We start from the raw sequence: 14278 nt of genomic DNA, 5'->3' as shown, positions 1-14278 counted from the left end.
GGGAACTATGAAAAAAAAGTATGATTCAAGATTAAATCAAGAAGTTTAACTCCCATTGGCTGAAAGAAATAACCTCACATTTGAAGTATATTTTCTTGGGTGAAGAGCCAACATTACTAGTTATCATAAGTAAAGCCTTGTCCAAAGTGGAAAAAGAAAATATTATGTGAGTCTTGAGAGAAAATAGAGAGGCACTTGGATGGAATGCTACTGATTTGAAAGGTACAAGTCTAGCTTGTTGTATGCATAAAATCAAACTAGAAGAAGAATTCAAACTAGTGGTTCAACCTCAACTAAGACTTAATCCTACAATGAAAGAGGTTGTGAAAAAGGAGGTGCTTAAGTTATTGGAAGCATGTATGACTTATCATATATCTGATAGTCTCGGGTTAGTCCAATTTATATAGTCCTAAAGAAGGGAGGTATGAGAGTCATCAGAAATGAGAAGAATGAGTTAACTCTAACTCGTACAGTTATCGGGTGGTGAATGTGCATCGGCTACTAGAGGCTAAACCAGGCAACAAGAAATATCACTTTCCTTTACCTTTCATGAATCATATGTTGGAGGGACTAGTAGGACAAGCTTATTATTGTTTTCTACATGGGTATTCTAGATAAAATCAAATTGTTATAGACCCCGGTAGTCAGGAAAAGATTGGTTTCACATGTCCATTTGGAGTTTTTGCGTATCAGAAGATGCCTTTCAGTTTATGTAACGCTCCAAATAATTTCCAAAGGTGTATGCTTTCAATTTTTACTAATATGATTGAAAGCTCAATTAAGGTATTTATGGATGCTTTTTCTATTTTTGGTAATACTTTTGATAATTGCCTTGATAACCTAAATGTCGTTGTTAAGAGATGCATTAAAATAAACCTTATTTTAAACTTTAAAAAATGTCACTTTATGGTTACTGAAGGAATTGTTTTGGGGCATAAAATCTCTTCATAGGGTATTGAGGTTGATCATGAAAATATAGAAGTGATTGAAAATTACCTCTTCCTGCTAATGAGAAAGGTGTGAGAAGTTTCTTAGGACATGACATTTTTTACCATCATTTCATAAAAGACATATCAAAGATTACAAAAACTTTATGCAACCTCCTTGTTAAAGAGAATGATTTTGTTTTTGATAATGATTGCTTAAATTATTTTTCTGTTATTAAATTAAAGTTGATCATTGTGTCTATCCTAATTGGGAACTTCCCTTTGAGCTTATGTGCGATGCAAGTGATTACGCGGTTTGAGCGGTTTTAGGCCAACAATCTGAGACAATTTTCCATTCCATTTACTATGCTATCAAGGTCCTGAATGAAAATCGAGTGAATACACAACTACCAAAAAGGAGCTGCTAGTTATAGTGTTCGCATTGGAAAATTTTCGTTCTTATCTAATTGGTTCCAAGGTAGTTATTTTTACAGATCATGCAACACTAAAATACCTATTCACCAAGGGAGAATCCAAATCTCGGTTGCTAAATTGGATATTGTTGCTACAAGAGTTTGACTTGGATATCAAGGACAAGAAAAAATTTAAGAATGTAGTAGTTGATCATCAGTCAAGATTGGACAATGCAACAATGACTCAAAAGAAAAAGAACATCATTGAAGAGTTCCCATATAAGAATTTGTTAGCCATAAGTGAAAGACCATGGTTTGCAAATATGGATAGCTACAAAGCAATAAAGATTGTCTAAGAAGAGTACACCTGACCAAAAAAGGAGTGATTCTACAAGGAAGCAAAATTTTATCGGTGGGATGGTCCATATTTTATTATGGTAAGTCCTGGCGGTTTAATTAGAAAATTTGTTATAGTTGAGGAAGCTAGTAGTATCATGTGGAACTGACATAGCTCAACTTATGGAGGCCATCATGGTGGTGAAAGGACTGCTATAAAAGTACTCCGATGTGATTTTGGTTGCCTGCTCTATTCAATGATTGTAAGCAATATGTGCAAACTTATCCCCAATGACAAAAGACAAGTAATGTTTCCAAGAGGGGTGAAATGCCATAAAATGGGATCCTTGAGGTATAACCCTTTGATTGTTGGGGTATAAATTTGATGGGCCATTTCCTTCATACTATTCTAATCAATACATTTTGGTTTGTGTCAATTATGATACTAAGTGGGTTAAAGTGATTTCTTGTGTAGCTAATGATGCCCACATTGTGATTAACTTTTTAAAAGATAATATTTTTGTTAGGTTCAAAGTCTCTAGAGTTTTGATCAGTGATGGGTGGAGTACTTCTGCAACAAGTATTTAGAAGATGTATTGGCAAAGTATAATGTGAAACATAATGTGTCAACATAATATCACCCGCACACGTATGTCAAGTAGAGGTTTCAAACAGACAACTAGAGCATATTTTAGAGAAGACATGTGTGACACCAAGAAAATATTGGTCGAAAAAGCTAGATGATGCTCCTTGGGCGTATCACACAACTTTTAAAACTCATATAGGGTTTTCTCCTCACTAACTTGTTTATGAAAAAACCTGTCACCTTCACGTAGAGTTAAAGCACAAAGCATATTCGGTGGTGAAAATCTTGAACTTTGATGAGAAAATGGCATGAAGGAAAAGAGTTCTTAAGTTGGGTGAATTGGAAGATATGTGGTTGTAGGCCTATGGTAATGTTGTTATCTATAAAGAGAGGACAAAGAGGTACCACAATAGGAACCTGGTTAAATGAGAGTTTTATCCAAGACAATAGGTCCTACTTTACAACTCTAGACTGAGATTGTTCCCTGGGAAGTTGAAATTAGAATGGTTAGGGCCTTTTATCGTCAATGAAGTATCTCTCAATGGAGCTGTAAATATTCAAGACCCAGGAGATGCACACATGTTCAAGGTAAATGAGCAGAGGCTAAAGAACTATGGTATATGTTTAGATTCCTATGGCAAAAGTGTCCCTGATACTGTCAGAGCCTTAGAACCATAATGGTCAAGTTAATGACCTTAAACAAGCATTGCATGGGAGGCAACCCACGAACTTGTGTGGTTTAATTTTATATTTTGTCTTTAGTTCCCTTAATGTTTTTATAGTTTTAATTCTAATATTTATTGTATTTATGTTTTCCCATCGTGTGAACTGTGTGAACTATATTGCTGTTGTATTTAATGAATGAGTTTGTTGATGTTTTTTTTAGATAATAGTATAGTGTCTTACCAATGAAAAAAAAGGGATATAACAAAGAAAAACACCACAAAACAAAAATAAATAAATATAAAGAAGTTAAGTTGTTACGCGAGTTCAAAATACAGATTGACAGATTAAGAAGAGAGAGAATATTCAACTGACTTGTACTCAATATTTAGATACTTCAACAAGTAAGGTTTGAGCCAAAAAGTTCCATTGCTTACCTTTTTTTTGTTGAGAGTTCTATAAAATTGTTTATCTGCTAGGATTTACGATGTTTCTAATTAGTTTGTTGGTCTGTTTATTTACACATTAAGGCAAAAAAATTGTTGTTTAACTCTGAGTCTTACTAAGACTACCTATAAAAAATATTTGATGTGTTGTTTAAACTCTTTGAGCTTTTGCCTTCTTATGCGGTGACTTAATCATATTCGTAGATAATTGATTTGAAAGATTTATCTTTCCACCCTCTTGGAGTTAGGTAGAATGTTAGTTTTCCTTGTTGATGCAAAGTGCTAAGTTTGAGGTTGCTTTTGAAATTAGAAATGTTTTATGTTTGGGGTAGGGGTAGTAGAGAAGTGAGTATATCAAAAATAAAAAAATATAATATATAAGCACGAAACTGTATAAATGAATAAGTTTAAATAAATTATAAAAAATAGCTTCTAAAGTAAAAGAGAATAAAATAACTCAATTTCTAGTACCCATGAGTAAACAAGTGGCATGTTGTTAGGTTGGTGTTGAAATAAGGAAGGTAACAGGTACTTAACTCCAATGAATCAAGAGTGTGTATTCGAATAGACTTTAATTGACTCTTTAGATATATTTAAAATTTATCACTTGATGACTTTTCCATGTTAATTGAGAGATTACCACGTTTACTCAATTCAAGTGAACAAATGAAATTGAGAGACAGGTTGAGTACATAAAAAAGTTGAAGAAAACCTTTTGGGTTAATCTCAATTGAAGTAATGAATATAAGTGATAAATTTAGTTGGATATTGGTATTTAACATTGATTTGGTAAGTGTATTATTTATGTTTAAAAAAATTCAGTTTACAATGAGTTCTTCGAGGACAAGTAAAAGTTCAAGTTTGAGTTTGTGATGACAGTTGATTAATCATCAATTTACTATGTTTTATTCGTTCATTTTCATCTAATTTAGTAACTATTTAGTGTTTCGATCATGAATTATAGTTAGTTCTATGAGTTTCATAAGTTTTATGAGGTTTCTAATATTATCTGAGCAATATGACATTCTGGGAAATTTTGATATGTGTTGCAAGATCCAAAGTGAAGAGGAAAACTCCAAAAGAAACAAGTTCCTGTCCATACGCATATGCAAACACGTCTAGGACCATCCAAATGCCTTGGAATGCTCTCAAACGCGTTTGCTAGGTTTTAGTTCAAAAACCTTTATGGCCAAACGCATTCCAGACGCGTACTCATCATCCAGACGCTCCCAAACGTGTTTGACAAGTTTTTAGGTGGAAAACCCCTTTAGCCAAATGCATATCCACTAGCCATGCACTCTGAAGCGCGTTTGATAGGTTTTTAGTTGAAAAATCTCTCTGGCCAAATGCGTAGCTCCTAGCTAGATGCACTTCCAGACACATTTGGCAACATGTGAACACCTTTGGAGATATTGAAAGAAGGAAACCTGGTTTTTTTAAGAAGATTTTTTTTATATTGATATTTTACGGCATGGAAATGAAAGAAGCTTAGGAAAGAAGGTTTTCCTCTATTGAAGACCGAATTCTACCTTAAGTTTCATGTATTATTACTGTAAACTCATAGCTATGATTAATTAAATTATGATTAGCTAAGTTTTTTTCTTCCATATTAGGTCTTGTTAGATGAACTTGTATGGATCTATTGTGAAATATGTTTGGTTTTGTATTGTTTGCATGAATTGATATATATATATATATATATATATATATATATATATATATATATATATATATATATATATATATATATAGTTATTCAATTAATCTCTTGTGTAAAGCTTTTTATGCATTAAAGAACTCATACATCAAACATAGATTTGTATGGGTTACTGACCTTAACTCTGTGAAATTGAATTAGATTAACTGTTCAACATAGTAATTGATTTAGGAATAAATAACTATAAGTTGTGATTTAAGGTTTAACATATCGATTTTTCATGTTTTTACTACGAACTGATCTAAGAGATTTGGGAGTTATCGTGTAAAATGGTGAGTTATACACCAAGGAATTGGGTATAACGACCTTGTTAAATTGCCGTAATTTTTGATAAATCAATTTAGGAAAATAGACATCTTCATCAAAAACATTGACACACAAGGAATTTAAAACAATATTTGATTGCTTTTAATCTGATAAATTTCAAATACTTTGTTATTTTTCCTATTCAATTCAAATCATTGTGAACCCCCATTTCATATTTTAAATACACTTACAATTGCATTGTTAGAATATAACAATCTCTATGGAGACGAATTATTTTATTAGTTGCGAATAATTTTAGTAAACTTGCTAATTATTTATCACATACCATTTATCTCATTGCCTTTCAGTATATGATTTAGTAACACCAAAGATTAAGCCCTAGAAGCCACAAAAGTGTTATGAGGTAGCCTCTTTTTCTGAGTACAAACTTAATCCCCCAACTCTAATAGGTAAAGAAGTTATCACCTCCATGGAAGGTCACCAAAAAAAGGATCTCCACCAACCACAATGTCTTCAACCACCTTTTCGAACTCTTTAACAAACCAAATAGTTGTTTCCTCCATGTGAATTAATTGGCATGTTCTTAGGCCCAAATTTTTTTTGGTTATATCCATCCATAATCAGAGTAGAAGAAACTCACTTTGTGGACCCCTTAATTGTGAGAGAGGATGCATTAACTTATCAATCCAAACAACTTTCTTCATGGACAACCCTTCAATAAAATCTCTATCTCGACTAACAACCTCTCTAAGAAATTTCATCACTAACACCGACCTCACAATGTCCAAAGGAAATAACCTCAAACAAAGTTTACTGCCATCACATAGTCCAAAATATTTCCATCTAACGAATATTCAATTCAAGGCTTAATGTTGGACCTACTTTATGCATAATGGAAAGGGCTTTAGCCACCTCTTTTGATTCTACTATGATGATCTCATCATCAATATACCATATATGAAAAAGAAGTTTGCAATTATCTTCAATCTTATTAATGGGGTGTGTGTGTGATGTGTGTGTGTGGGTGGGGGTGGGGGGGGGGGGGGGGGGGGGGGTAACACAAGAGTAAAAAGAAATAACCCTAATCGGTCGCCTTGCTACACTCCATTTGATGAATAATATGTTCATCCCCAAGGTACAACCTCTATGCGTAACAATAAAGAAATTCAACCCACAAAGAAATAGATGGACATCTCACCCTCACCTTGCACAATAGAGCTTATTGGTTTACCAAATTGAAAGAATTTGAGAATACTACCGTAAGCATAGCTAAAGAACCATTTCCATGTGGGTTGTTCAACACCATGTTAGCATTATGCAAAATGGTTTCAACAACACCTGGTACCCCAATCCTAAACTGGAAGTAATTGAGATATTATGACACATCTTTAGTTACTCCTTTCATAACAACATACCAGACACCTCCAAATAAAATCTACCACAATCGGGTGTATCCAACCATGAGGTTTCAATAACAACGCCAAGTGTGCAAAAGCTATAAACTCTTCCAATCTCATCAAACATCTTCCTCATATGCATAAATTAACAACTAAAGTGATTACATATAAAAGATTTCTTGTCATAGCAAAACCTTCTCTACAAGAGAATCTCATATATATTGGGATTACAAATTGGGGAACGATTTAATGTACTTGACAATACTGTTAACTTAAGCCATCAAGGGATCTTTAGGGAATAAGGTTGTCAACATGGAGGGAGGTGGCATGTTCGTGTGTTTAATCTCTAAAATCTTTATTGTATCTTTATTGTATGAGGTCAGTTTGGATGACCCCAACATTTTTACTACCGATGTGAAATGACCATATACAACCTTGTAGAAGCATTTTCAGATTTCCCGTAAAATGACTTTCAATTTCCAAACCCGTGATCCCACCTACTTTGAGGCTTGACTATCTACAAAGTGCAACGAAAAAGGCGTAACAACCAAACCCAAACATCTACTGATCCCGACTCAACAAATCACTTTATTTAGATCATCTTTCAATGTCTGAGAGAAAAAAATATGACAATTAAGATGTGTACTTTTTGCAATGATGGGTGTTGTAAGAACTCTCTTAATAACAACATTACATCTAGGAAAATTCCCACCTTTGTGTCAAGGATATTGGTAGATGGTTTTAAAACACTTACAATGAGGCTCCAAACCTCTCTTGTTCAATGAGAAACACGAACCAAACCATCAAGATGGTGACATGCACAACTCATGGCATACATACTTATATGCCTTCCACATTTCCATTGAACAACCACCCTTAAGGACTCCTCAAATACCACAAACAAATTCTAATCATTCTCAATAGCTTTATGTATTGCACTTTTTTCGTTCGTCTCTACATAAGTATAGCATCTTAAGATGAGACACCATACAAAAATACTATACAAAAATACTATTTCTTTCATTTCCATCAGTGCGGAACTCTCAAAATAGACAATGCAAACCTGCTAACTGAGTAGAAACCAGTTAACAATGCAAAATGTGCCTCTTTTCTAGGCAATGCAAAATATGTAGTTAAGAAATTTTATGAATTGGATTGTGGGCATTAGCAAAATAGCATTTCACCATCAGTAAAACAGTAAGTGGCAAAATATTCTAAGAAAAAAATCAGAGTGTTTTTTTTTAACATAAATCGGATATCTTTTCCACGCAATTGGAAAAACTAATCCCTCAAACCGTATAGGACCATAATAGACTGTTACGTACCGATAATTAAATTTGAATCCTGAACCTTTGGTTAGGCTGGAACAAATCTCCGTCATCTCATCTAAATGCTCTTGGATTTAATGTTTAGAGTTTAAAATTTAAACAAAAATTACACAAAATTGAAGAAAACACCAAGAATGCTCAACAATCCAACTACCATAAAAAAAACAAATAAAAACTTCTAAAGTAAAATTTTAAAACACGTAATAAATAAAAACAATAAACACAAAGTCCCTTAAAAATAAAAAATAAAAATCGAAAACTACCCAACAAACCACAACCCCGGCCACAAATTAATGACTACTATGACTATGCTTTGAAATTGGAAAAAAATTATAAATCATGATTAAATAACGATATTAATGTTAAAATTAAATTTATTAATGTCCGATAAAAAAATCGTAGATGCACAATTTGAATAAACATTATGCCAATTTAACTGTGAATGACTCTTGATAGTGACATTGAACATATTTTTAGAACCATGTATCTAATGTCTTACACAATTATTAATCCGAGAATTTGTGGACACATAATGGGAGAGGTAATGTGACTATAACTGACAAGGGTGAGAGGAATGAAATCAGAGAAGTGGAAATGCTATAATCTTCTGATAAGCATTGTTAAAAGCAAAAAATCAAACATTTGAGCTCTAAAAAATAATATAGCCTCTAATTAACATTTAACTATAAAAAAAAAACACTGAATCAGTTGAGTAAAAGAAATACTTGAGAATTTACCTTTATAAATAAAAGTCAATTCACATGATAAATGAATGAATGCGGTCATCTCAAAGCTCCATCCTTCAGGAAGATCTACTTAACACATAGTTGTGTATGCCAATAACTGAATATGGATTTTATTTTTTCCAAAATTAATCTTGTCATTAAGAATCGATACCGATATATACATTCTTCGACCACACACTTTCCAGCTGCGAGCACTCTTTGAGAAATTCCATGGAAAAAGTTGTGTAATTTCTGATTTACTTGACAACGTCCGAGATGTTTTGGGGTGATGGTTCTGTTCGGCATAGGCAATCGGGTAAGGGGTTAGCATAAAAGGTTTCTTCCGAGCGAAACCTGTCCATTCCCTTTGTTCCAGATATTGGCCCTTTTCTCTTTCTTGGGAAACCAAGCCTGCAACACATGATAACAATTTTGAAATCACAAGCAAAAGTTCAATCTGTGATCGTCGTAAAAGAAAAAAGAAAGGAACAATAAAGGCTTTTCCAATTGCATACCGTCTTCTGTGGAGATCAATAATCCTATACGACAGTTTTTTCCCCTCGGTTATTGTTCCCTGGTCCAGTTTATCGAAGAGTCGAACAAGGGCTTTCCTAATTAAAACAAGAGATAACAAACAGAAAGCTTTAAAAGGGATGAGAGACAAATGAATATCTGCTCCTTTGAGTAAATGAGAGCTTTACCTATCCGGAGATATTGATCTTCCACGCCCAAGAAAACGGCGATGACCTTCAACAGCCCTTGCCATGTTTCCAGAATAAGAGGGTATAAATATATCACTTTCAATAGATACAATATAGTCAAGAGCAGCCATTTGAGAAGCATGATTGAAAAAGGGTTCAAGCTCCTCAAAAGATGCCAACTTTTCCTGAAATTCATCATGAGATACACAAATGTTGAATAAAAATGAGCGACAAAGCAACACATGAGTACTGTAATTCCTTACCTTGCTCATTAACAACGGATAACGGGATCGCAGTTCGGCCATATGAGACTCACCCCCATATATCTCGCCAGCAGCAATATAGATCGGTGTCTTCGATGGATATCCAAGAGCTGTAAGAAAAATACCAACTTCCTTTGGAGTTAAGGGGCAAAACCCTTTGGATCTCTGTTCAATAGGGTCAATATCCTTTACTTTCCAATAGGAAGTGTTCTCCCTACAAGTTTCGCATATAAAAATTTTCAAAAAAAATACGTGATATTCAATTTATCCTTCCGAACATTCCACAGTTTTGTACCTGATAATCCGTAGCTCTTCAGCTTCATCTAGAGATAAATCATGCGTGCACCCGCTAAACGCAAGCATATCCTTCTCATAACGTAAATGCAGAGCAATATAAGGACCCAATGACCTCATTTTCTCAACTAACAACTACAAGGGCCCAAAGAAAAGTATTAAAGAATGAGAAATAATACAGAAGTCATGGAAAAGTCATAGATAGAAACACAAAGCATATACTTTTCCTATTTGTTCAATGCGAGGAGAGAAACGAAGAGCTTCATAACAAGCTCGGCAGCGAAGCTTCTGAATGTCTGGAGGTAGATTGTTGTTCGCTAGCCGTGAATCAGACTTGGAAGCACGAATAACCTTAAGAAGTTATAACAATTCGATGAAAGCATAATATGTTAGAAAATAAGACAAATAATGGAATGATACCATAGAACAGCATAATAACCTATGAAGCACGGACACCGGAAACACCACACCGACACTAGCACGTCCATACCGGTAATAATTTGAAAAAATGAATAAACTAAACGTAATCATAAGTGTCAGTGTTGGTTTCGGACACTGACACAGACAAACCTTTTCTCAGAGGTGTCTGTGCTACAGAGATAATAACTATAGATTTTCCACATACATACTTGGTAATCTTCCCACAACTTTGCAATCTCATTCTCATAATAATCCATGCCAGACCAACTTATGAATTGCTTGACCTTTCTGGTTTCATTAACCAGTTCATCGGGAAGCTTCTTAATTATTTTGACATCGTTAGCTAGAGAATTAATAAAATGGTCTTCATCAAAAATATCAGAGAAATTGCTGAAAGAAAAATCATAAAACCCGAATTAAAAAAGCCAACAATATCTATTATCAATCAAGTAAAGTCCAACATAAAGAGAAACTATAACAGAGAAATAATAGCCAACAAAGAAATTAAATTATTTACCTTGTATCTCGCCAAAACGATCTTTTATCGAGTTCTGGAATTACAAGAGTAGCATTTAGGATACGAGCTACAGCTACCATATCACATATCTGAAGCAAAGGTAAGAAATTTGAATATGATAAATTCTCGTTCACAATACTGTCGTCCACAGCATAATAAATAATTTCTAAGGAAAAAAGTTCAACACGGTGAAAGATCAGACCCCAGAGCGCATTTGGTTGAGCCCCCCATTTGTATGAACTAAGAGATATCCTCGTGACTCAACGGGAGCTGAATGAACACGTATAAATCTGAGTAAGTACCAAACTAATTTATACTTGCAACTTGCAATAAAAGTCTAAGTTTCTTACTAGTGTAATTAGGTGAAGGCGTTGTACAGGGAAGAAACCCACGATTCGATGGAGGCTTCCACAGCTTCTCGTAATCTGAATCCCGTATGGAACCATTCAACTGTCAAACAGAAATAAGTGAAAATGATAAAGGTGCGTAACATCTTTACAAAGTTAAATATATCTACCTACATACATGATCCGCCACCATCTCAGCACATGCACTACAACCAAATCAAACAAGTTTAAAGTCACGCAATAGATTAAATCCATAAACACTATAAATGAGCTGAAACATCTTTACTGTGTGGTCGATGAGAATAGGAGAGGAAATAAACTAACGAATTAGAATACATGTTTTAGCTAAGTTGATGTTCCAACAATAATAAGGGTCTATTTGAATTGGCTTACTTGAGCTTATCTACTAACATAAATGCTTGTGAGCTTGTTTGAGAGAACTTAGGGAAACTGCTTATGACATCTCCATAAATTATTCAGCTTAATTCCGTAAGTTCTCTTAGATTAATTAATAAAACTGCTTTTAGCTTATATGAAAACAGTTCGACCTTATTTTATCTTTTGTTATAGAAATAGCTTATACATAAGCACTTATAAGATAAACACTTTCTTTAAGCGTTCAATTAAGTTGTATGTCCAAACAAGGCTGAATTTAATAAGCACTTTCTTTGGTTGATACAAAGACCCTTTTCTTATATGTAGGGTGTTCTATTTCTTTAGCATTTTCACAGCATTTAAGCGGATAATATAATCAGATAAGTTACTTTCTAACGTTGAGATGAAGAACCAAACCTTGGGAGTCTGAAGTGCTGCTTTGGATAAATGGGGTGGAGCTAGCTCCCGCGTCCAGCTTTGCAAGTCCCGAGTCTGTCAAAATTCGAAACATAAATAAATCAACTACTAAAACAAAACAAAAGGGAATTTTTAACACTAGGATATCAACCAATTATACAACAACAAGTCTTATCTCACTAAGTGAGTTCGGCTCGCCATAATGTTCTATACAGAATCATGCTTCTATCCAAATCGTTAATCTTGAAGTCTTTCTTAATAACTTCTCTTATAGTTTCTAGGTCTTCCTCTACCTCTAGTTGTTTGAGTTCTCTCCGTCTGATCTACTCTCCTTACCACAGATCTACACGTCTTCTCTTTATATGCCCAAATCACTTAAGTCTATCTCCAACCATCTTTTTTATTGTGTTACCCCAACACTCTAATACTATCATTTCTAATCTTGTTCTATCTAGTCTTATCACACGTCTAACGCAACATCCTCGATCTCTGCTACACTTTTTTTTTCATCTGAAGTTATATCAACCAATTATCTCAAATAAAAAAAAAGTTTCCCTAAATAGATTCCAATATACAGATAGATAAACAAAGGCAACAGAGAAGCATATACCAAACCTACCAAAGTGAACAAACTAAACAACTCCCTTGTTATTAAAACAGTGTTTACCCTTAATAGCAATCTCTTCAACTCAATAAAGTGCAAAATAAGCAATAACCAATAACAATTGAAAAAACCCTAAACATAAAATTAACTGATATGTACAAATTTAACAAATTTCCAACAAAAAGAATAGAAAAAAACCACATATGACAAACAAAAACCCTAAACAGTTAAATTTTCATAAAATCAAAGGAGAACAGAAAAAAAAAAAAAGACAAACCGTGGTGATCTTGTCATTGAACTTATGATCCTTAGAGGAGGGAACAATATGAAAATGAACAGAGAAAAGAGCCACAACAGCTATTAAACATATAGCTGCAGTTAACAGTTTCCTTAACAATACCAACGAAATCAACCTCCTTCTCAGCATTCCACTCTCAATCAATCACCGATTTCACCCCAAAAGTTAAAGCTTTTCTTGAAACTCAATTTAGAACTATGTAGCAAAAAATGAAAAACAATAATCGAAAAAAAACTTCTGGTGTGTGTTGATCAGTTGCGGTGGAAAGAACAGCAAGACAAAAAAATCGACAAAGTGTCCGTGTTGTTTTTGATGTTCGTGATTTTGGTGTGGTCGGGTTTAAGGTAATGTTTGGGGTTTGTTCTTTCAGATTGCAAGAATTTATGTGACCTAGCTTTTAGTAACTAATCGATTTTGATCTGTTCCAAGTTTAAATTTTGTTCTTCTGTTCCTAATTACTATAACACACTTTTCATATTTGAACTTAATTAATATAAAATACTTTTTTTTTTAAATTTCATTTATAAGGTACTTTTTCAATTATTATGTTACGTTTTTAAAGCATTATTTACCTACGACGTACTACATGATTTTTCGACCAATCAATAAACTCACCTTAAAACCAACTTCTTCTCCCCGTCCAATGCGAAAACTTAAAATAAAGGTGATTTTATTATTGTTCACTCGGAAATCTAATTTTCCTTCAATCCCTTTTCAATGATTTAACCAATCATCGAATGAAAATTCCTAGATGTTTTCAGTGAGGGTCGGATTAGCAAGGAACATGTTGTGATATCGGAGCCTTCCATTAAACAACTTAAATCCTTTGTGGAAGTTGTAACGTTTGTGATATTTCTTTGAGTCAATTTCTGATTCCTTTGTGTGAAGAGGGATAGATTGGCTATCACTATTCCAGAGAATGAATATTAGTTGGGGGTTGAAGTCTGCAAGCGTAATCTACACGGTAGGGTAATATGGCCAAATGGTTTTTTCCCTTGTGCAAAACCTAAAATCTAAACTTTTGGACTGTGGAAATCTATAGTCAAATCAGGAATCACGTCTCTTGGTAAGGGTTACTTTGAATTCTATAACCTCTTGGAATCTCAACCCTGGATTTTTAAAGTTGTTTCCATGGTCAAAGGATTTTAATCAATGTCGTCTCAAATACTCTTATGCTCAAGTGTGGGTTAAGATTCATGGTTTTTCTCAAGAGTACTAGAGGCCTAAGATTGTTTTTT

The 14278-nt window shown here is 33.9% G+C and overlaps 1 protein-coding gene across 3 annotated transcripts; it reads right to left on the bottom strand.

Moving 5' to 3' along the window:
* Positions 1-8787: 8787 nt before the first annotated feature.
* LOC127118738 (O-fucosyltransferase 7) lies at positions 8788-13516 on the bottom strand. 3 transcript variants are annotated; one of them, XM_051048995.1, is made up of 13 exons: positions 13020-13066; positions 12139-12213; positions 11525-11552; positions 11350-11449; positions 11202-11269; positions 11000-11088; positions 10692-10872; positions 10285-10413; positions 10064-10197; positions 9769-9982; positions 9506-9690; positions 9320-9415; positions 8788-9215 (listed from the first exon to the last, which is right to left on the bottom strand). In XM_051048995.1, exons 3-13 carry the CDS (start codon positions 11537-11539, stop codon positions 9062-9064), a joined length of 1365 nt encoding a protein of 454 aa, XP_050904952.1. In that variant the 5' UTR covers positions 11540-11552; positions 12139-12213; positions 13020-13066; the 3' UTR covers positions 8788-9061. The 3 variants fall into 3 exon arrangements, with proteins under 3 accessions (XP_050904952.1, XP_050904951.1, XP_050904950.1); XM_051048994.1 differs by lacking the exon at positions 11525-11552 and having other exon boundaries at positions 13020-13516; XM_051048993.1 differs by lacking the exon at positions 11525-11552 and having other exon boundaries at positions 9506-9982; positions 13020-13516.
* Between the last annotated feature and the right edge of the window lie 762 nt (positions 13517-14278).

This window comes from Lathyrus oleraceus, chromosome 2 (assembly GCF_024323335.1).
Source record: "Lathyrus oleraceus cultivar Zhongwan6 chromosome 2, CAAS_Psat_ZW6_1.0, whole genome shotgun sequence".
In the NCBI taxonomy this organism is placed as follows: Eukaryota; Viridiplantae; Streptophyta; class Magnoliopsida; order Fabales; family Fabaceae; genus Lathyrus; species Lathyrus oleraceus.
The sequence above is the reverse complement of the archived record's forward strand: the minus strand, read 5'-3'. Positions and strand labels throughout refer to the sequence as shown.

Coding starts and splice junctions, on each gene's coding strand:
- LOC127118738 (XM_051048993.1), bottom strand. CDS start 13,169: ATGCTGAGAAGGAGGTTGATTTCGTTGGTATTGTTAAGGAAACTGTTA. Junction 12,214..13,019: donor TCAATGACAAGATCACCACG/GTTTGTCTTTTT, acceptor GAATTTTGACAG/ACTCGGGACTTGCAAAGCTG. Junction 10,873..10,999: donor TCGTTTTGGCGAGATACAAG/GTAAATAATTTA, acceptor TTTTTCTTTCAG/CAATTTCTCTGATATTTTTG.